A 24,335-nucleotide genomic window follows, 5' to 3' on the forward strand; every position below is an offset into this window, starting at 1 on the left:
AAACTCTTTCACCTTTATTATCTCACTTGATCTTAACAGCCCTGCGCAGTGAATAGACAGCATAGAGCCCTTACATTCACTTCTGCAGATTGTGCAATGCACCAGAAGGCTAGCTTCCAAGGCTAGTGGAGAATGAAATCTAGTCCATGTTCTGCTCACCCAGCTCATAAACCTTAATGCAGAGCTGCATCTACTTGGGAAAAAAGGCACCTTTTCCTAATTTCTACAAAGGGACTGTATGAACAGGTAACGGTCCCAAAGATAACTGTTGGGTTCCCCACTTCAAAGTTTGTGGATGTCAATTATACTAAATAAAGCTAAAAAAATAAAAAATAAAGATGTGGAAGCCCAGGTTCAAAGATGTTTCAAGATATAGTTAAGTAGTGGATCTAAGATTAGAATTTAGGTCTTCCAACTCACTAGGTAACATACTTTTTCAACTACACTACAAGTCTCCCATTGGCTCAGTTTAATGCAGGCTATCTCTGTCTTCTCATGTGGCAGACCAGTATCTTCAGCACTTTGCTACAAACAGCTGAACCAAAATCCAGAGCTTTTTGGTGCAGCTCTGTCCTGAGGTCATAGCTGTTCTCTTATTGAGGAAACTGAGAATCAGGTATGTGTGCCAACTGTACCAAGAGGGATAGTTTAGATGGATCTCCTATCACTTTTGGAAAAACAAATTGGACCACCTGCTCTAATGTTAATGGATCATACATCATCACAGTGGCAGGGAATCAACATTATTAATATTATGGGAGGTGGTGTGTGGAAAGGACATTGGATATGAAATACAATTATCTAAATTTAGATACCAGCATTACCACTTGTTAGCTGCCTGGCCCTAGGAAATAACAAAACAAATATTTATTAAGTACATACTATTTGCTTTGTCATGTACTTTGTTTATATGATGAATAATTGCACACAACCCTAAGAGGTTATGTACCTTCATTATCCCCATTTCAGAGATGAAAATATTGAGGCTCTGCAAGTCCAAGTAACTTACCCTAGGTTACACTGTTGGTAAGTGGAGAAGCCAGGATTTAAACCCTGCAATATGATTCTAAAACCCATCTTCTCAATTTCTCAGTCTTTCTTTCCTCTAGAATTAAATAGAGATTATAGTAACAGCTGCCCTACCTAAATCAAAATTATATTAGTGTATATGAGAGCATTTTTAATAAACTATAAAGCAATAAAGGTCAATGTATGAAATCCAAAACTAATACTGACAGGCAGATGTATTTATCTGGAAGGTCTACACTCAAGTACAGATTTCCTTGTCTCCTTTCTCCTTAATATTGGGAGTCAAATGACCTATGTTAAGCCCATGCTTCTTGTAGCAAAAACGATCTTGCTATCCAGACATTTCTTATCCACCTCTTTCTATATCCTGTGTTCCCTACTATGGAAGCAAAGTACAGTGGGACACATTCTTAAAGTGCCACAGGATATAGATTTTATTATTAGCTTCAAAATCAGTGGATTGAGAGAATTTCTTCATCATCTGGTGATGACAATGATGATGATGATGATATTCATACTGACTGATCACTTAGTCTACATAGGCATCAAGTTAGGCATTTTAAATGCCTTATCAGTTAATCCTCATAATAATTCTAAAAAGACAGAAGCTATCATTCTTCTCATTTTCACATAAGGAAACCAGGGCTTAGAAATGCTAATAATTTGCCCAAGGTGACGTAAGTTGTGAATGAATAAGCTCAGGTCTATTTTGACTCCAAAACTCAACCTCTAAAGCCTAACTCTTATCCCTTTACCTCCTGCCATACCCAGCCACAACCCAGAGGACTTATACCAGTGCCCACATTTTCTTCTTTATAATCAGGCTTCTGCCTCCCACTGCTTCTTACTTTAGTGACCATATAGTTTCCAAACAAAAGTGAAAACATGTGGTCTAACAATCTTAAATAAACTCCGGAAAAATCTAGGACCTGTGGTTGTTTATCTTTCTCCTCCATACCTGATCACTGAGAACAAGCCCTGTTCAGAGCATTCTTGGTTTTTCTTTTGAGCGCAGGCCTGGCTCATCGTAGTGTTAAACCATCTTCTTTAGTGTTAAACCCATCTTCACCGAAAAGCCTGAGAGTCTCTTAGAGAATGAGACCTCAATTAGTCTTATTATTCTGAAAAACTCTTCTCTCAAAAGAAAAAATGAAAAGAAGAAAGGTTTTCCTTCCTCTTTTTTTTCTTTTTTAAATGAGAAGTTCTTGAGACATCCCTTTGAAACATCCCACTCTTCTAGAAATGATCTCTCCCAGGGAGAGCAGAGAGGAGGAAAAGAGAAGTTTATCTGTTCTCTTAAGGGGAAGACATTGTTTTGCCTCTCCTTTTCATTTTTTAAAGTTTATTTATTTATTTATTTATTTAAGTAATCTCTACACCAAATGTGGGGCTCAAACTCAAGACGCCAAGATCAAGAGTCAGCCAGGTGCCCCTGCCTCTCCTTTACAAAGTGGCTCTTCATTGCTGTTTGCACTGTAGGTCCTCCCTACAAAAGAGGGGACAAAAAAAGAAAGCACAAACCCTAAATTTCATTTACAGAAATAATCTACAAATTCGTTCATTCCACACATTTATTGAGCACCTACTATGCAGTAGACTCCCAACATTCACTATTGCTCTCTTCCATCCAAATGCAAGATCAAAAACACTTAACAGTAGTAAACAAGGAAGAAAAATTCTTCCTACATGGGGGAAGGGAGGAATGGTTGTTGGAAAAATAAAAATAAATAAGAAAATATCGGATAAATATATGTTAAAAAGAACAAAAGGGTGACATGACTGAGAGAATCTGGTAGGATATTTAGATTAGATGATTGTTAAAGGTCTCAATGACACCTGAATTAAGCTCGCTCGTGAATTAAAAGGACCCATCCATGCAAAGACTGGTGGTGCAAGATGCAAAGGGAACAGCTAATGAACAGATCCTAACAGCAGAGGAATAAGCCTTTAGAGCAGAGGTTGGCACACTTTTTCTGTAAAAGAGCCACACGGTCAATATTATAGGCTTTGCAAGTCACATAAGTTCTCCTGAATATAACTGTTTTTGTTCTTGTTGTTGTAGTTGTTTTAAAATCCTTTAGAAATGTAAAAATCATTCTTAGTCCTCTGGCAGTATAAAAATAGGCCTCTGGCAAAATTTGGCCCCTGCCTTAGTTTTCTGACCCGTTTTAGAGGAACATATAATCTACTGTAGCTAAAGAGCAAGTAAACAATGAGGAAAGTGGTACAAGACGCGATCTGGAAGGTAGGCAGGAGCCAGATCATGTAGGGCCTTTTAGGCTAAGTTAAGATTTTGGATTTTTTTCTAAGTGTGATGGGAATCCCCTGGAGAGTCTTAAGCAAAACAGTGACATGATCTGCTTTAAGCTTCAAAAAGACCTGTGGTTCTCTGTGGAGAACATACTGTAGTTAGGGTAAGAGTGGAAGCAGAGTTGATTGGGAGGCCAGCTATTGTACCATCCAGGCCAGAAGAGACGAGGGTGGTGGTGGTAGAGACAGCAAGTGAACTGAACACCCTCAGTGAAAAGCTATGTTTATCACTGATGAACAAAATCATGGATGGATTCTTGAAATTTTATCTTAAAATAAACAGTAGTATAAAGAGCTTAGGTTGAGCTATAAATAGTATTAAGTTTGATTCATAGGAAAATCTTGGTTACTCAAATTTTTAGCAATATTTTGACATTTTTGATTTATAGATATTTGACTTTCTGGAAGATCATCTTTTTCTCTCTCTTCCTAGTGAAATGATTCACAGTCTCTCTGCTGGTTCCTCATACTCATTATTTTCCCCTTTTTACCTAAATGTATTATAGACTTAGAATGTTCCTCTCATTTCAGAGTGCACTGCAGTCAACCAAAAGATAACTACTCTTTTAAAATCTTCCAACTTCCCTTGGCAATACACCCCTCTCTCAAAATTTCCACCATGAGGAATTTGTAAATATAAATGGTTCTCACACTATCCAAAATCCTTTCCTTGTTGTTTCTTTCATAAAAATACTGCAGAGGGGCACCAGGGTGGCTCAGTAAGCGTCTGCCTTCAGCTCAGATCCTGAAGATCCAGCCCTGGGTCCAGCTCCCTGCTCAGTGGGGAGTCTGCTTCTTCCTCTCCTTCTGCCCCTGCCCCTCGCTGGTGTGTGCGCTCTCCCGCTCTCCTCTCTAGCTCAAATAAATAAATAAAATCTTAAAAAAAAAAATACTGCCAAGTTTTGAAAATTCATCAAGTTGTACATTTACTTTGGGCACTTTTTTTTTATATTTCTTACAACTTTCTTTTAGAAGTTGTGTGTTGGGGTGGACTATCCAGACATACACACATACAAAGAGGTTCCGATGACCGCAACCTTTAGGGTGTAGGCAGATTAGACCATGTCATATGTTGAGTTCCTTGGAGGCAGATTGAGACCAAGTTTTGCATGCAAATGTTTTATTGCAGATAGGACACATTTGGCAAATACATCTACGAATGAAATGAAGAAGGCAGGAAGAGTCAAGAGAAATACACTGACCCCCAAAGTGGTTACAACTGAGTACTCAGCTGACCTTGTGATGAGCTCTGGAGCTGAAATGGCCCTCAGACTTGCCTCAAATGAGGCAAGGAAGCTTAATCTTTGCATCTTAAATTAGCCAGTCGCTGACTGTGGGCTCCTGGGAGCATAAACTAGAGTAGGCAGTTCCCTGCATCCTATAGCAATGCCCAGTAAAAACAAAACAAAGCTTCACATTCACACCTTCAGGAGCTAGTATTTCCATCAGCTATGGGATAAGCACTTTAGCTATGAAGAGAGGATCTGGATTGAAGCATCACAGTATCCACTATAGAGGGATATTCAGGTATTCTCATATAGTCAGTTTTACTGTTTAATGGTTATCATGGTGCACAGTATTTTACCATGAGTATATAGCATTTTAATTAAAATACTCTAGTAAAGTTTAGTATATCAAGGAGACATGACAATGAAACCAATATGTAATCCTGGATTGGATTATGATTTTATACATATATGGCATGCTAATTAGTATTTTCACTAAAACACTAAGTTTTACTATGTAATATAGTATCTTACTATGAGCACACAGCATTTTTATTAAAATTAAACAGACTTCATGTTCAAATATTTAGGAACACACTTTAAAAAATACTACTGGAAACGTGACTCAAGTGCCATTTCAACTGTGCATCTTTATGCAGCTGATGATTAAACCCGAGCCATTTTTTACTCTTCCTTCTCTTCTATCAACTCATATGGCTCTTTCCGTGATAAGACTCCTCTATCCTCTTCTGTCACTGCCACTAATTCTGGTCCCCACTTTCATCTCCTCAAACCTAAAATGTCTCCTGTGTCCAACTTCACCCAAGCTGTTTTTTTTTAAGATTTTTTTTTTAATCTGTCAGAGAGAGAGAGAGAGCACAAGCAGGGGAAGCGGCAGGTAGAGGGAGCGGCAGGCTCCCTGCTGAGCAAGGAGCCTGATGCGGGACTCGATCCCAGGATCCTGGGATCATGACCTGAGCCGAAGGCAGATGCTTAGCCGACTGAGCCACCCAGGCATCCCTCACCCAAGTTGTTACAGGGATTAGAGGAATGCTCCACTGCGTGACTTGCATTAATTCCTCAAATAGTCATTGAAAGCCTGTATAAGGCTTTAGGGAAATAACTTTGGGCAAGAAGACAATCCCTCCATTTCTTATAAACATTGATTTCCAGTGAGTGAGGCCTTAGCCAATATCATGATAAATAATTTCATAGAAGTTGTGATAAAAATGCTATGAAAAAGTACCAGATGTATGAAACCATATGATGTCAAGACCTGGATTAGGAGGACACAATGTTTTCTAAAGTAAGCAAGATGAGCCTTTAAGAACAAAAGGATAAAGTTCAAAGGAAGTATGCTCTATACAAAGAGAATACCATGCTTCTGTCTACCTTCAGGCTCTGGAGGTGGCACAGCGTACTCAAGGAACTAAAGAAGAAAGCCAGTAGCCACATTCTGGAGCTTAGGGTTTAGTTGGGAAACTGGTAAGTAAGCAAGGGCAATATAAAGCCATTAGAAGTAGGAAAAATCCTTTCATTTTGAGATAATTTCAGAATTGCAAAATTATAAAAAAGAATTTCCTTATACTTTTCAACCACATTCTCCAAATGTTAACAACTTAAATGACCACAGTAGAATCATCAAAATCAATTGATTCAATACTTATTATCTAACTTACAGACCTTATTTTACCAAGTAATGTCCCTTCTCAGAATCCAATCCAGGATTACATATTGGTTTCATTGTCATGTCTCCTTAGTTTCCTTTAATGTGGGATAGTTCCTCAGTGTTTATCTTTCATGGCCTTGACACTTTTGAAAAGCACTGGCTGGTTATTAGGTAGAATATACTTCAATTATGGTTTATCTAATGTAGCCTCATGATCAAATTCAGGTTATACATTTTGGGCAATAATACCACAAAAGTGATGTTGTGTCCTTCTCAGTGCATCATTTCAGAGGGAAAATGATGTGGATTTGTCCCACTGTGATGTTAACATTGATTACTTGGTTAAGGTAGTGTCTGTCAGTTTCTCCACTGTAAAACTATTCACTTTTTACTTAAATATCTTTGGGAAGATACTTTTTTTTTTTTAAGATTTACTTATTTGAGAGAGAGAGTGAGTCAGGGGAGGGACAGAGGAAGAGAATCTTCAAGCAGACTCCCCAATGAGCTCAGAGCCTGACACAGGGCTCGATCTCACATCTCACGACCCCAAGAGATCACGCACGACTCATGAGATCACGACCTGAGCTGAAATCAAGAGTCGGACATTTAACCAACTGAGCCTCCTAAGCACCCCATCTTTGGGAAGATATTTTCTATGTGAATATTGTTTCTCAATGTACTTTCACCCAATAATTTTAGCATCCATTAATGATTCTTGCCTGCATCAATTATTTCTGTGGTATTTGCAAATGGTGAAATCTTTTCAACTCTTCTACATTAGCTGCAAGGCTACTCTAAGGAAGATTTTTTTCCTTCTCCCCTGATTTATTCATTTATTTTTTATCAGTAATGACTCACGGATTTATATTTTATTCCGTGAGTTGTAATTCATTACTACTATTATTTTATTGCTCAAAATGTCCCCTGTCCCATTGGAATCCCTTCAGGTTGATTGCTAGGTCTTTTTTTGAGCACATCCCTACTTTCTGGCACTGCAGATGTTCCAGCTCATGTACTTTTCCTTCTCCAGTTTGGAATTAGCAAAGAGATAATTTCTCTAAAGAGCCTGGGTTGAGACACCACTTGGTATATTCACTGGTTCTGGGGTGTCACTGCCTTAAGCTCTCTCAGCAGATAGAGCTAAAAAGTATACTTATGCATACATCTGTGTTTATCTATATCTATAAAATCATGAGTTGTATTGATACCTCCAATTCCAATCAAACATGACAGGGTTCATTATAGCCTTATAAGTGTCCTTTTTTTTGAGAGAGAGAGAGAGTGCATGCATGGGCACGCCTGCCCCTGTGAATGGGGGGAAAGGGAGACGGGGAGGGAGATGGAGAGAGAATCTTGAGCAGACTCCACACTGAGTGCAGAGCCCAACATGGGGCTCCATCTCACGACCCTGAGATCCCAACCTGAGCTGAAACCAAGAGTCGGACGTTCAACCCAGGAGCCCCCCGGAGGGTCCTTTTCTTTCTCTCCCTTTCTTTCTTTTTCTTTCTTTCTCTTTCTTTTTTCTTTTTGTCTTTCCTTCCTCCCTCCCTCCCTTTCTTTCCTTCCTTCCTTCCCTCCCTCTTCCTTCCTTCCTTCTTTTTTTTACTTCAATAAATATTTACTGAACACCTGCCATTGGCCAGGCTCTGTGCTAGATATTGAGGATATAATATTGAACAAAACTGGTATGGTTCCTTGGTCCCTGTCCCTGCCCTCGTGAAGCTTAGATCCTACAAGGTACAATTTATTAATTATTCCCTTTTCTCCAAAATTGCTAAATTTAAATTTATGATTTTCACTGGCTTTTTCTCAGCAGGCTTTAAAATAGGCCACAGAAGGATTTTTATGATCAGTTCTACATTTCTTTTATTTTTAGTTCTACATTTCTTAAAAGGTCATTCTATTGGAGAATCAAAGGAAGAAAGAACTGAAAGGCCAATTTTCAAATCAGTTGAAGGGGGTGAAAGCAAATGTGGGGAGACCAATTTGAGACTTGTAAGTAGTCCAAGGTAAGAGATGACAATCAACTGGACTGAGGTGAAGGCAGGAAGAATGGAAACAATTGTATCTGAGAAACATTTAGGAGAAATATGGACCATTTTGGTTACTGACTGAAAGGGAGGAGGATGAGGTAAGGGAGAAAAATGACTCAAGGAGGACTCCTAGGTTTCTCGGAGTGTGTACAAAAATACTGGTTCACATTTCCATATATTATAAACACAACTACATGGCTCTTCCATTAAATTGTAAGCAACCTGATGACAAGAACAGTGTAACAGTGTATGGTTCATATATTTGTATCCCCACTGTCTCCTCCTACAATGTCCGGTACAAAGTTGGAGCTCAAGATATGTTAAACAAGTGATGGAATGGATGACCTTTCTCAGAATTACCAAGTTGAGATTTCAGCTGTAGAGACTCAAATTAGATAAAACACCCTCATAAAGGCCTAAAACTCCCTAAGCAGAAGAAAAGTATGTATGCTGAATATCTATTCACCCAAAAGGGTATATCCTGGTCTATTAGTTTATTGTGTACACTTTCCCTTCTATCATTAATTCATCTTACCCAAGACTTAAAACACAAAAGCTATAAAACAGAGGTAAGTGTTTGGCTCTAACAATGAATTTCACTTCGCACCTAACAGACTGCCAAAAATTAATGCCTGTTAATTGCCTATCCCTGGCGGGGGGTGGAGGTAAGGAGAGGCCTCTGTTTTCTCACCTCTCAAATGGGGCTATGGGGTTTAGGTGAGAAGTTTCTAGCCTCAAGCAGGCATTCTGTAAAAGTTGACACTCTTTTCATATATCTATATACTCCTTCATGATCCAATTCAAACCACTCCTCCAACTAGGAAGCCTGCCCAGACCACCAATATGCAGCAATCTCTTTTTCCTTCTCTGAGCTCCTGGAATACTTATCTAGTAAAATTCTTCAAAAATTAATGAAGGGTAGTCCTGTGATTGCTCTTGTAATAAATCGCTTTCTTTCTCACTTGTTTAAAGACTACTCACATAGTCATATACTGTTCTCCAGTGAAGTCAGATATGTCTTCATACGTCAATGTGAAGTCAGCTATGCCACTTATTTGCTATGACTTCATCTTGCCAATTTTCAATGTTCTCATCTGTAAAACGGGAGACATAGATACCTATCTGGTAAGGTTGTTGTTAGGATTTGAAATAATGTGTGTAGAGGGTCCAGCACATGCCACATATTTGGTACTCAGCAAATAGAGGCCAACAAGCACCAGTGAAGGCAGTTGTCAGATCTTTTTCAAATTTCAATTTGAAATTTGAAATTTGTCCCAGATATAGCAATTTGAATTGAAATTTGAAATTTGTCCCAGATATAGCAATTTGAAATTTGTCCCAGATATAGTACCTCACAGAGTGCTCACACATGGCTGCTGCTTGATATTAAGTTTATTTTTATTCCACCTTTTCCAAAAAAGATTTAAGGCAGCAAGGTGTTCAACAAATATTTGTTAAATGATTACAGGCCATACTTTCCAGTGAGATGTTCTTTCTTCCATTCAGCTTTTTCCATAATAAGCAAAACACCACAATATTGTGACTTTTTAAAAGTTTTTAATTATCCTTCACTTGCACCAAGGATTTCTTCTGTTACTTTTTAATCTAATTAAACAAAAAAATTGAACTATAAAATACATGCTCATGGTGAAAATGAAAACATTATGAGGTAATAAAATGAAAAGTAAGCTCTTCTCCCCATATTGTCTTACCATCCAGAGGTAATATTTTTTAAAAAACAATTTCCTACATATCCTTCTAGAAATTTCCTTACATATACATCCTAAAGTTAAAATAAAATAAAATAAAACAAGTAAATGGGATAGTACTATAGATACTATCAACTACCTGCTTTTTTCACTGAATATGTAGTTAGTATTTATTGGTTTTGGCGTTTGGCAACTATCCTACCTTCTTTAAGCTATTACTTAAAGATTTGCTCTCATTTAGTGTCTTATTAATATAAGTTCCACAAGGGTCTTTTCATCTCTTTTGCTATACTCTATCCCCAGCACCTAAATAAAACCTGAAACATAAACATATGGTCAATAAGTATTTGCAAATGAATATACTTCCTTTTGAGGAACTGCCTTCATTCATTTAAGGTATACTGTCCACTCTTAGCTAAGTAGCAAGAAAGACTGATTAGATGCTCCATCCTTAGATTTTGAACTGTGAGCAGAATAAAAACAGTGCTGAATTCCAGTGCTGAACCCATTTAAGCATGAGGAATGTCCCTGCTAGCAATATTCTCTGGGGTGGCTGCTACTTCACTGTTCTAGCCTGGTTCTCCTGCCTTACCTCCAATTTTGTGAACTAACCCATATCTTCCCAATGAATTTCCCTTCGGTTGTTAGTTTGGCATTTCTCAACCTGAGGACTACTGACATTTTTTTTTTAAGTAAGCTCTACACCCCACGTGGGGCTCAAACTCACAACCCCGAGATCAAGAGTCCCAATGCTCCACCGACTGAGCCAGCTGGGTGCCCCAGCACTACTGACATTCTGAGCTACATAATTCTTTGTTCTGAAGGGCTGTTCTGTGCATTGCAGTATGTTTAGCAGCATCACTGGTCTTACCCACCAGATGCCAGTAGCATCCCCTGTGTAACAATCAAAAATGTCTCCAGACATTAACAAATGTCCCCTAAAGGGGCTGAATTAGCTAGTTGATTTCTGTGGAACAACAACAAAAATCCTAACTGATGGCTACTATATCTTCGGCAACTTTTCCTTATGGCCTGTATAGAAATACCTCATTCGTTTAAATAGTTCAGCTATATCATATTATATTCTGTCATACGTTATTAAAAGTCTACTAATAATGGATTTCAAGGTTTTTTTCTGGTGTTATAATTTTTTTTAAAGATTTTGTTTTTAAGTAATTTTTACACCTAATGTGGGGCTCGAATTCACAACCCCAAGATCAAGAGTCACTTTTTCTACCAACTGAGCCAGCCAGGTGCCTTATCTGGTATTAGTTTAAATAGCAGCTTTATGGAGATATAATTCAAAACACCATATACTTCATCCACTGAAAATCTATAATTCAATGGGTCTTAGTATACTCAGAGTTGCAATCTTCACTGCAATCAATTTTAGAACAATTTCATCACCTCAAAAAGAAACTTCTGCATACCTTAGTATTCACCATCCCCAAAGCCCTATCTGCCACAGCCCTAGGCAACCATTAATCTATTTTCTATCTCTGCAGACTTACCTATTCTTAACATTTCATGAAATGGAATCCTAGAACATGTGCTCTTTGGAATTATTTCACTTAGTGTAATTTTTTCAAGGTTCATCCATTTTGTAGCATGTATCAGTACTTCATTCCTTTTGGTTGTTGAACAATATTCCATTGCATGGACATACCACATTTCATCTATCCATTCATTATTTGATGGACATTGGGTTGCTCCACTTTCAGTCTATTATGAATGATGCTACTATGAATATTCATCTACAAGTTTTTTATGTAGACATGTTTTCACTTTTCTTGGGTAAAGACCTGGAGGTAGAACTGCTGGGTCATTTGGAAACTATGTTTTACCTTCTGAGGAGCCGCACTGTTTTCCAAAGTGGTTGCACTTTTTATCTTCCCAACAGTAGTGTACTAGAGCTCCAATTTCTTCATATTCTCACCAACATTTGTCCTTTTTTTGATTTGTATCTCCCTAATAGTTAATGTTGGTGAGCATATCTTCATGTACTTACTGGCCATTTGTATATCTTTGGAGAAATGTCTAGTCAGATCCTTTGTCCATTTTTTAATTGGGTTATTTGCCTTCCTACTATAGAGTTGTAATAAATCTTCATATATTCTAGATACAAGTCCCCTTTCAGATACATGATTTCCAAAATTTTTTTCCCACTCTGTGGAATGTCCTTTCGCTTTCTTAACAGTATCCTTTGTAGCACAAAAATTTAAATTTTTTGTCAATCTTTCAGGTAAAAATAGTGTGCCATGAGCAGCCAGTTCAGTTTGCACCTCAATCATGTGTGTGTGTGTTTATCTGAGACAACCATCATATTTGGATGCAAACGTGTACACATTTCCCATTTCACCAAACAGAATATTAAAAATGTGTGTATGTAAGGGTCAAGATTTAATGAAATAAATATTTTTTATTGCTTACTCAAGAACAATCTTTCTTTTTTTTTTAGAGAGCGAGAGAAAGAGCATGAGCATACTCAAGGGGTGGAGAGGGGCAGAGAGAGACTCTTAAACAGGCTCCATGCCCAATGTGGAACCCAACATGGAGCTCAATCTTACAATCCTGAGATCATGACCTGAGCCAAAATCAAGAGTTGGATGCTTAACCAACTAAGCCACCCAGGCACCCCAATCAAGAACATTCTTAAGTGAACTTTTGTTTTGCTTTTACTGCATGTCCATGGTGGTGAAAAGTATATAACATTAGTACAGTTTAGTGCCAATGCCTTAAATGGTGCTAAGGTACAAGCAGTTTCACCCATCATTGCTTGTTCCATCAGTGTAAATGCCAATGCAGTGAAAAGGGCAAATAATGTTGTAGTATTATGAAAATAATCTTGACCTGACATACTCCTGGAAAGGTTCTCAAGGAGCCCTAGGGGTCTGCTAGACCACATTTTAAGAACTGCTACTCTATGACATTCATGTTTATTTGAAAAGGAAAAAATATTCCTTACATGTACATTTTCTAATAAACTGATATTCCAGAACAAGATACAAGAGGGAATATGTGACATGTTATCTTCTGATTTTTGCCTACATTTGACATACCATTGCACATCCCAGGGACACATAACCCAGAGAGAGGAATTTAAGCAAGGATAATGAAAAGTAATGGGTCATCCACCATAATTAGGAGGAGAAGGCAAGTTAGTGGATGATGATATTATGTAAAATTACTTACCCTTTGTAAATATCTACTGCATTAGAATGGATATAAGCTTTTAGGACTCTACTCTCTAAGTAGCAAATAAAGATAGACAGGTCTTAGACTGTCCTCTATAAGGCCAGTGAAGCCTTTGTACAGAATTAAACAAAGTCAATTCAAAGTAATCCTATAGATCCTAAGCCAGTAAAATGTACTCTGGAGACCAAACTCTCCCCGTAAAAGTCCTTTAGAGATGGGCACCTTATCTACTTAAGAACTACTTAGCCTATCTAAGGATCTTCAAGCACTAACAGCCGTGTTTGAGCAAAGTTGAAAATAGTTACAGACCACAGACCATGGCCAACTTACTGAGATTTAACTTGTCTTTATTTCTAATCTTTATTTTCTAACTTCAAAGTTAATCCCCCTAAATCACTCTCACCTTTATTCAAGAACTTTTAGTAATAATTAAAAGCTAACACTAATGGACCTCTTAACCATGTGCCCAGCACTGTACTGAACAATTTAAATGAATCTTCTCATTTAATCCTTCCAGTAATCCAATGAGGTAAATTCTATAGTTCTTTTCCTGGAGATGAGGAAACTTGGCTTAAATAGATTCAATAACCTGCCCAAAGTTGCTGAGCTTCTGAGTGGCAATACTAAGACTCAAACTCAGGCTCTTGACTACTGCACTATTTCCGCAGAGATACTACTGGTCTAATAATCACTTAGGGAACTTGTTTTTAAAAAAAACAAACAAAAACAAACAAAAAACCAACTAACTGGGCACAACGACAAGGCACACACATCAGAATTTCCAGGGCGAGTCTCTGGTTTAGGAATCACAGATTAACTTCCCATTTCCTAGAGAATGGAGCAGATTTCCTATGTCTAAACTACTCCTCCCATCAAGATTCTACGATAAGGGCAAAATTCCTTAAATTGGTCTACAAAGTTCTTCATTGTCTGTCACTTGATTGACCTTTTTTGGTTCCATCTTGCCCCAAGTTCCCTTTTTGTTTCAGTCTCTCCTATTAATTACAGGGCTTTCCTTCACAGGATATTTGCACATGCTGTTCTTTGGTCTGGAATGCTCATCCCTCCTCCCATTGTCTATTTAACTCTTGCTCTTTTTCAGGCTTCACCATAATGGACAATTCCTGCGAAAAACTTTCCTGACTTCCCTGTCTAGGTCAAATCCCTAGTTATAATCTCTCATAACACTATGTACCATATTTACAAATTAAAAAATATTTATGTGATAACCTCTCTCTCATTATAAACTATACAAAGGTAAGTAATATGCTTGTTTTTGCTCATTATTGTATTCCCAGTACCTAGCTTAGTACCTGTCACATAAATACTGCATGTTCAATAAATATTTGTTGAAAGAATTAATAGATTCAAGGCCTTTTAAACTATTCTGTATTTAACCAACCAAATATATTTTTCACTCTTACTCAGCAGAGATCTACAGTTCTAGTAACAGAGGTTAACTCTTCTCTTTACATCTTTTCATCCTTATCCAGACCCAAGATCTTTCTCCACTTCACCTATATACACTTACAATTCACCTGTTCACCTACAATTCCTCCTACTGCTACAAGGTAGAACCTAAATTTCCTTTGTTTCACAAAGTTCTCTCTCTTTTTTTAAGATTTTATTATTTATTTGACAGAGAGAGACATGGCAAGAGCAGGAACACAAGCAGGGGGAGTGGGAGAGGGAGAAGCAGAATTCCCGCTGAGCAGGGAGCCCGATGTGGGACTCGATCCCAGGACCCTGGGATCATGAGCTGAGCCGAAGGCAGACGCTTAACAACTGAGCCACCCAGGCGCCCAAGTTCTCTTTAACACACCAGCCCTTATCAAATGCCTCTAAACTTCTAAATCACTTTGTATTTCCATGCCATTCATTTGGCAGTCCATCATACGCTATATTATGTAATATTTCATATGCAATTACCTTGTTATATTTTTTAATGATTTATTTTTTAGAGTGCATGAGCCCACGAGCAGGGGGAGGGGCAGTGGAAGAGGGAGAGAGAGAATCCTCAAGCAAACTCCCCAAAGAGTGTGGAGCCTGATGTGGGGCTCAATCCCACAGACCTGAGATCATGACCTGAGCTGAAGTCAAGAGCTGGACACCTAACCAACTGAGCCACCCAGGTGCCCCTGTTTTATTTTTTTAATATAACCATTGTTAGAGAGTTTGTACGTTCTTAAATAGTAGTTTAATTTGCTACTGGAGTATCCAGGCACGTCATAAGTCCTCTGTAAACATCTGTGGAATGAATTAATGAAGAACTTTCTGTGGCCTGCAATGTATCAGCCTGCAGTTATCAACAAATTTAGCAAATGACAATTCTCTTTGGAGGGCACTTGTTTATTTTATACTATTTCTCTATGGAATACCTCCAGGGACCCTTTTGGCAGACAGTTCAAAACAAGTGTGATGGAAGAACATTAAAGTAAGATACTATTTTAAATTTCCTGACATATTTAGAGTGATTCTGTACTCAGGGATTTCTAAATCCATTACAAAATTATTAATATATTTCATAACTCTCTAGGACAGCGTAACTCTCTTGGCCGAATGAGTATCATTTACCACAAACTTTAACCCTATGTAAAATGCAGTACATTTCAACTTTTTTCCCCCTTTGGTGAGACTAAGATTTAAGTAATTAAGACTTTTTTTCTTTCAAAATCAGAAAGTAAATTATAATTCCAACTACCTGAGTCATTTTTTTTTAAGCTTGCTTTATTTGAGAGAGAGCACGTGCAGGGAGGCGGGGCAGAGGGAAAGGGAGAGAGAGTCACAAGCCAACTCCATGCTGAGCGCAGAGCCTGATAGGGGATTTGCTCTCAAGACCCTGAGATCACGACCTGAGCCTAAACCAAGAGCTGGATGCTTAATCGACTGGGCCACTCAGGTGCCGAGTCCTAATTACTTTTATTATTTTTTTAAAAAGATTTTATTTATTTATTCGACAGAGCACAAGCAGGGGGAACAGCAGAGGGAGAGGGAGAAGCAGGCTCCCCGCTGAGCACGGAGTCCAATGCAGGGGTTCAATTCAAGGACCCTGGGATCATGACCTAAGCCGAAGGCAGAAGCTTAATGGACTGAGCCTCCCAGGTGCCCTCTGAGTCTTATTTTTATTTTTTTAATCAATTATTTATTTTAAGATTTTATTTATTTATTTGACAGAAAGAGACACAGCGAGAGAGGGAACACAAGCAGGGGGAGTGGGAAAGGGAGAAGCAGGCTTCCCACAGAGCAGGGAGCCCAATGCGGGGCTCGATCCCAGAACCGTGGGATCATGACCTGAGCCAAAGCCAGACGCTTAACGACTGAACCACCCAGGCGCCCCTGAGTCTTATTTTTTAAATACAAGAACTGAGGACAACAAAGTCAACAGACAATATTAAAATTCAGGCTAGGGGCCCCTGGGCGGTTCAGTCATTAAACTTCTGCCTTCGGCTCAGGTCATGGTCCCAGGGTACTGGGATCAAGCCCCTCATCAGGCTTCGTGCTTGGTGAGCCTGCCTCTCCCTCTCTCTCTGCCTGCTGCTCTCCCTGCTTGTGCTTTCTCTCTCTTTCAAGTAAGTAAATAAAATCTTTAAAAAAATTAAAGTTTGATAATAAAGAATTATGAGTTATCCGTTTTTCTTTGGATGTCCTCACGAACATTTTATATGGAGCTAATTACTCTTTTAACAGCTTTATTGAGATGTAATTTACATACAATAAAATTCACTCATACTAAGTGTACAATTCAATTTTTTTAGTATATTTAAAGAGCTGTGCCACCACTAGAATCTAATTTTTATATTATTTTTTAAATTGAGATATAATGCACAACATTGTATAACTATTACGGCTCTCATTCTGGAACATTTTCTTCACCCCAAAAAGAAACCTTGTACTCATTAGCAATCTCTCCCCTTTTCTCTCTTATCCCTCCAGCCCTAGGCAATCACTAATCTACTTCTGTTTCTATGCATTTTTTTCTTAACATTTAATATAAATGGAATCATACAATAAATATGTGGTTTTTGTGACTGACTCCTCTCACTTAGCATGTTTTCAAGACTTATCCATGTTGCTGCATGTATCAGAACTTTATTCCCTGTTATCATCTAATAATATTCTATTGTGTAGATGTACCACATCTGATTTATCCTTTCATTAGTTGATGGATATTTAGGTTGTTTCCACTTTTTTGGCTATTAGGAATAATGCTGCTATGAACATCTGTATACAAATTTTGTCTAGATATATGTTTTTATTTCTCTTGGGTAAACAACAAGGGGTGGAATTACTAGGTCAGGTGCTAATCACTGTTACGATGAATAACATACACATTTGTTTCTATTTCAAAGGATTTTTAACACAGCAAGGAGACAGACTTTTCATGAAAATCTAATATAAAATCTTTTTTAAAAAAATAAGGTTAATCTGCATACAGCTTCTCTATCAACAGAACTGTATCATATTACTTTCCAATTTTGGGTTCAAAAGGAGTTATAAAATGAGGTGAGAACTCCTTTTAGTGTAAATCATAAAACTAGATGGAGTTGGCAATAGCCTACTTAATATGCTAGGATCAAATTCTAATTTTTGAGCAGGATGTATATATTCATCTCCTTGGCGGACAACTGCTTAAGAGGCAAATAAGGGAAGGCTTACCCAGTAGGAGGAGCAATAAATAGGAATTTAAAATACCAAACACCCTGAGTAAACTAAATTCTCATTTCCCTCCACTAGCGGGGGCCTGTTTTACATTTCATGAGAAAAAGGTGAATCGTTAATTATAATTAGTCATGTAAATTCCCAAAGCCTTTCATAAAAGCATCTTTCATAAATTGGAGCCCAAATAAACTTCTGTTCACATGTTTTTGTTTTGTTTTGTTTTGTTTTGTTTTCTGGCAACGTGCACTCTAATTCAAATATACTCAGGAAGCAAACTTTAAACAGAGAATTAAGAGCTGACTGTAAAATTCCACATTAAAAAAAGCATAAAGACACATTTTAATTTTAAAGAAAAGTCAAAAATCTTGCAGCAGAAATGAGGCATAATCAAGGGAAAACTACCAGACGTCCTACCAATCACAGCACTGTAGAACGCCACAAGTCGTCCAAAAGACGCATTCGTTTTAGCCAACAGCTCTTTCCTCCCGCCAAAGCTGTCCCTAGAGCGTCAAAGAATAACCCAACGAGTGACTGATGATTTTTCCCTTTTGATTCCCCTCCGCCCCCCCCCACACACATCCACCTGCTTGGAGGTGTCAAAGCGACTGGAAATGGTTAACAGTGACCAGCAGCAGAGAGAGAAACAAACACCCCTGACAACCCACAGCTGAGTAAGCAAGAGCTGTTTATTCACGAACATGTTCCATTTGGAAACTGTCGGCGAGCCCTTGAAAGACCAGGCACATTTTAGAAGGCTCCTAGAGAGGGAGAGAATAATCTTTTCTCCCCCGCCACTCCCCCAAAACACACACTGAGAAGCTCCGGTGGGAACCATCTGGTCAAGGCAGCCCCCCCTCCCCCGACCCCTTAGGAATAACCTCCCGCACCAGTGCATCCAACCCCTTGCGCGGGTTGTGTAACTCTCCAAAATGAGCTCAGACGCGGCAGAGGCTGGCCCCAGCCCTAGGGCTTCTGAAGGAGCTTCTGCCACCCCCACCCCCGCCCCCGCCACGGCCCGCCCAGACGCCGCGACCGGGGCTGAGGACCCTGATGAGAAATGGCCCTTCAGCTCCCTTCCCTCACCTGGCTCGGTCCCACCTGAGGGCAAGAGCTGAGAAAAGAAACAGGCAGGAAGGGCTGACCTTGTTGCTACTGACAGTGGAGCGGCACATCCTGCTGCTTCCTGGAAAGCGGCCCGAAGGACATTTTTCCCCCTGGAGGAAGGAAACGGGAGGGCGCCGGCCGGGCGGCGGCGGGCGCGGCGGCGGTGGTCAGGGCGGGCTGTGCAGCCTCTAGCGGGGACGGTCCGAGGACTACATCTCCCAGGCTGCTCTGGGCCGCCTTGCGTCGTGACCCCGGCGCGCACGGAGGCGGTGACTCTTACCTCACAGAGGTAGCTCCTCCGCCGGCAGCAACTCGTCGCCCGCGGTCCATGGACCGGAACCCCGGGCCGACGGGCAGGAACCCGGGCCGCTATCGCCGCCTCCCCGCCCCAGACTCCTCCTCCTCGCTCTCCACCGCCTCCTCCGGACGCCCGCAGGACGCACACCGCCGCCTCCGGGCTCGCGGAGCCACCCCAGGAGGCTGGGCGGCGGGTTCGCGGCTGCCGCCGGACTGAGGCCTACTCGGCGGCCTCTCAGTGCTATTGTCCCTGGGCCCGGCCCTGACCAGGTCCACTGGGGAGGGCCGAGTGCGCCGGCTCCGCGGAAGATGCCGGACCAAGCCCTACAGCAGATGCTGGACAGGTACGGTCAGCTTTGGGGAAGAACGCGAGCCACGAATTCTCGCTCTGACTCTGGCCCTGCCCGCGCCCGGCCTCGAGGCTCTCCGTCAGCGGAGCCCGGCGTGCCGGGAGGAGTTCCACGGCTGGGGGGCCGTGTAAGGGGCAGAAAGTTTGGAGTCCGTGCTGGGGGAGGACAGAGCGGGTGACTCGGGTGCTGTCTTAAAGCGAAACTTAGGGAGTGGCGTCTAGTTTTGTTGCAACGCCCTTTTGAAGTGAGGGGCTTAGGTTAAAGCCACAGAATTAGTTTCTTTTTCGGTTTCTTACACTCCTCCCCTCCCCCCAAAACGATGTTGTAACGTGTTTGTCAGCGATGTCACTGGCAGGAACAACCAGACTATCTTTCAGGGGAGTGATCCCCTACAGTTTCAAGACTCTTTCCAAAAACCAAGGGTAAGCATTCTTTTGGGAAGCCTGAGAGTCTGATTTCATTCCTTTTTTCCATCCCATCCCCACCCCCAAACTGTAAGGTCAAGCGTATCCACAAGGGAGCTTTAACGGTCAGACCAGAGTAGGAAGAGTAGGCTGTTATGGAAAACAGCCACATAAGTCCAACACTGAACAGTTAGCATATTTTATGATTCGTTGAGCTCACTGAGAAAGTTTTATCTTATACTGAGGCCAGTGGCCCGTCTCTGGGGGGCTCCTGTCTGTGAAACTCTTGTTGAGAAATCAGTTGCACCGCCCTCTGCTGTTCAGATTTTAGTTCACGGGTTCTACCATGAGTTTTTGGAGACTCAGTCTCCATTTCTCCCTAGCCAGGTCTTTAAATTCCTGGCATAGCCAATGCTACAGGCTAATGCATAATGTTTGTTGTTGCTTACAATTGTCAGCATACCACTTGCTACCCTGTTAAGCAGGGGGTACAGTTCTTTGTATTGAGTAAGGTCCAACTGTAAGAGGTTAAATGAAAGGCCTTCCTTAACTGAGACTGTAAGAGGTTAAATGAAAGGCCTCCCTTAAGTGAGACTATACCCAGTTAAAAGCTGCTTAGATCAGCCACACCCAGAACACAAATCACCCAAGAGTACATCTCCTCCCAGAGTGACAGACGTTTCCTCTGGAGCTTAGAATTTTGAGACATCAATGTTGATAAAAATCATGTTACTTTTCAGTTCAGTTGGGATGACCCAGTGATTAATCCAGCCTTTGTTTGAGGTCAGCATTCAGGTCAGGTTGTATTGACTACCTCCTTTTTAATGTAAGTAATTTCTAAGCTCCTAGAAGGCAGAAACTTGCTCATTATTTATCTTAAATCCTAGAACAGAGCCTGGTACTCGGTAGATCATCAGTAAGTATTTGATGAACAAAGTATGAACTTTTTTGTCATTTTCCCCAGTTGTCTAGGAGTCTGATAAGTTACCAGGTTTTTCCTTCATTATAATTTAGCATACTGGCAAATTGCAAAGGACTACTAATGCCCAGAGGAGACCTCCTCATTCCACTGCCAGTTCCAATCAAATGAGACCCTATTCTGTTGCAGGAAATGTTGTAATTAGATTTTTTTTTTCCTTTGAGTGCTGCTTTCACTCTTACATAGATGACTTTTAGAAGGGTTTTTGTGTCCAAAAGATGACCTGGCTGTCATATGTTCTTTGGAGATTTCCATGAAAGTAAAAAGCCAAGGAGTATTCATGAGGCATTTACAACATTTCAACAGAAACTTGGAAATTCTGTGTTTACTAAAGCTGATGATTATAATATTGGCTTACCCACATCTTTTGTATCTTTTTGACGTACCTCAACGTAGATTCTTAAGATGACATTCAAAGACTTTTATTATCTCAGTAGTTTGCAACCTGGTTTCACATTAGAATTACCTGGAGAGTGTTTTAAAAATATGCATGGGGGGCACCTGGGTGGTTCAGTCGGTTAAGCGTCCGACTCTTGATTTCAGCTTGGGTCATGATCTCAGGGTCTTGAGATCTAGCCTCCCTCCCATCCCCCCCCACACACACTCAGCTGGGCATCTGCTTGGGATTTTCTCTCTCCCTCACCTGCCCCTCCCCCCACCTCCTTCAGGTGCCTCCCCCTCCCCCCCATGCACACACACTTTCTCAAATAAATAAATTTAAGGTTTTTTTTTTTTTTTTTAATTGAGAGTAAGAGAGTACATGAGCGGAGGGAGAGGGAGAAGTAGACTGTCCTACTGAACAGGAAGCCCAACCCTGGGATCATGACCTTAGCCCGAAGGCAGACAATTAACCGACTTTGCCACCCAGGCGCCCCTAAATAAGTAAATTTTAAAAAAAAATGATGGATGCCTGGCTCTGCCCAAGACCACTCAGAAACTGGTCTTTAGAGACCAGAGACTTTAGAGACCGTAATTGTGAAATTTTCATTTTACCACCAGTAAGTGGCAAAATGTGATTTTGCACTTAAATTCTGAGACTATCCATCCTCATTTATAAAATGAGAATATCCGGAGTGCCTGTGTGGCTCAGTCAGTTAAGCATCTGCCTTCAGCTCCGGTCATGATCTCGGGGTCCTGGGAGAGCCCCCAGGCTCTCTGCTCAGTGGGGAGTCTGCTTCTCCCTCCCCTACTCCCTCTGTGCTCTCTCTCACTCTCTCACTATCAAATAAATAAAAATCTTTTTTAAAAATGAGAATATCCACTGGGTGTTATACGCAAACAATGAATCATGGAACACTACATCAAAAACTAACGATGTAATGTATGGTGATTAACATAAAATTTTTTAAAAAATGAGAATATCCTACCTCGCAGGCTTGTATCAAATGAGAACACATATAAGCACTTTATAAAACAATAAAATGCTATACATGTGTTCGGCATACAGAAGGTACTTAAGATTCTCCAATAATCAACCAGTGTGGCAGTATTCCCCCCCCATCTTCTTCATATTTACTATCATCTTAATGTGGGCTGGCCCTGCATACAAATTGAACGCAAAGATACTTGATTGATTCATTTGAGGAATATTGACAAGCCCAATAGATTAATAGGGTTCATAATTCTTGCCAAGAATTTGGCTTCTCCCCAGCTTGGTTTTTGGGTGGCAGTTTTTGAGGGACGGAATTTAGCTCAGAAACCTGCCCATATGTTTATTTCTCCAATGCGGGTTTTGTTCTTGAGAAGATTAAGGAAATATGTGTAACACATAAATTGTTTTGTTGCTTCTGGGTTAGAAGTTGTGTATTTGATAGTGAATAAGTATTTGTATTTATTGAATTTTTTTTTAAGATTTTATTTATTTACTTGACAGAGAGAGACAGCAGGAGAGGGAACACAAGCAGGGGGTAGTGGGAGAGGGAGAAGCAGGCTTTCCGCGAGCAGGGAGCCCGATGTGGGGCTCGATCCCAGGACCCTGGGATCATGACCTGAGCCGAAGGCAGATGCTTAACAACTGAGCCACCCAGGCGCCCCAAGTATTTATTGAATTTATATAGTAAATATTAACTGCCTACATATACCTGGTACCATTCTAGGTCCTTGGTATATGTAGTGAACACAACCAAAAATCTCATATGGAGCTTAAATTCTAGTGAAGATCGTGTTTAATTTGTAGCATGGATTGTGTATTCAGTTTATACTACTTAGTCTTTCAGGGTTTTTAAATTAATGGCAACTTACTAATAGCTGAAGTCGAATTGACTTGTCCTTTGTGAATAAATTTAGTTTAGCAGTTGTTCGTTTATCTTGATAAATTTTATTGCAGTATTTGTAGGTGGAAAGAATATATGTAGATATCTATTTTGATTGCCTTTCATTTTGGTAACAGCAACTGTCCTGTGTAAATTTATTATTCAAACCTTTTAAATTGCTGTGGGTAAACAATTTTTGAGAGTAGTGGGAAAGGGGGTGGTTTTCTAGTATCATGAGTAATTTGGGATCACAAATCATTGCCCTAAAATTATAAGCATTTATAAACTCAGACGCTTTATATTATTATTCTGTCACCATCTGTTTTCTTCATTTCTCTTATGTTTCTCAAAATTAGGATTAAATGTATAGAGAGTACAAAGAATATTGTAACAAACTGCAGGAAAGGACCTCATGTTTAAAGCCTAGGCCTGCTGAGTTTTGCTTTTGGAAACTTGACTTATGTATACCCCATCTCACAGTAAACAGGAATTTGTTGAGGTTGTTTTGCATCACTTATTTGCACCTGGTGAGTACGCAAGGCACTTAGCCAATGTCCCAAAACAGTCATATGGGAGGGAAAGCAGAGAGAATAATCTCTTCCCTGCCCCTTTCCTGCAGTGGCAAAGTGAATTGGAATCCTCACTCTGAGTGTTATCAACCACAGGTGTACATCCCTTTGGAGGATGTAGGCTATTATTGGAACATGCCATATATCAGTCTACAATTTGCTTTTTTTTTAATACTGTTTTGAGTTCTTTGATACTCAGCAATTAAAGAGAATATAATATTCATTGGATTGACATTCTTTTTTAATTTTTATTGTTATGTTAATCACCATACATTAAATAATTAGTTTTTGATGTAGTGTTCCATGATTCATTGTTTGCGTATAACATCCAGTGCTCCATTCAATACGTGCCCTCTTTAATACCCATCACCAGGCTAACCCATCTCCCCCACTCCCCTCAAGTACCTTCAGTTTGTTTCTCAGAGTCCATAATCTCTCATGGTTCGTCTCCCTCTCTGATTCCCCCCTTCATTTTTCCCTTCCTACTATCTTTTTTTTTTTTTAACATCTAATGTATTATTTGTTTCAGAGGTACAGGTCTGTGATTCAT

At 40.0% G+C, this 24,335-nt stretch overlaps 2 protein-coding genes across 15 annotated transcripts in view; one reads left to right on the plus strand and one right to left on the minus strand.

The window, feature by feature from the left end:
* The window catches only part of CPEB3 (cytoplasmic polyadenylation element binding protein 3), a 186,615-nt gene extending 167,268 nt beyond the window's left edge, over positions 1-19,347 (minus strand). For 4 of the 14 annotated variants that reach the window (XM_027596646.2, XM_027596645.2, XM_027596644.2 and 1 more), the window contains exons 1-2: positions 18,973-19,169; positions 9,249-9,361 (exon numbers count right to left, since the gene is read on the minus strand). The gene's annotated coding sequence lies outside the window, so the exon portion shown is untranslated. Of the gene's footprint in view, positions 1-9,248; positions 9,362-18,244; positions 18,331-18,972; positions 19,175-19,214 lie in introns of those variants that run through there. The other 10 variants (XR_003520390.2, XM_027596639.2, XM_027596636.2 and 7 more) reach the window with 7 other exon arrangements.
* The window catches only part of MARCHF5 (membrane associated ring-CH-type finger 5), a 48,943-nt gene continuing 43,830 nt past the window's right edge, over positions 19,223-24,335 (plus strand). The window contains exon 1 of the mRNA XM_027596651.2: positions 19,223-19,575. Within this exon, the coding sequence (XP_027452452.1) occupies positions 19,541-19,575 (35 nt within the window). The 5' untranslated portion in view covers positions 19,223-19,540. The remainder of the gene's footprint in view (positions 19,576-24,335) is intronic.

Source organism: Zalophus californianus, chromosome 15 (genome assembly GCF_009762305.2).
Source record: "Zalophus californianus isolate mZalCal1 chromosome 15, mZalCal1.pri.v2, whole genome shotgun sequence".
In the NCBI taxonomy this organism is placed as follows: domain Eukaryota; kingdom Metazoa; phylum Chordata; class Mammalia; order Carnivora; family Otariidae; genus Zalophus; species Zalophus californianus.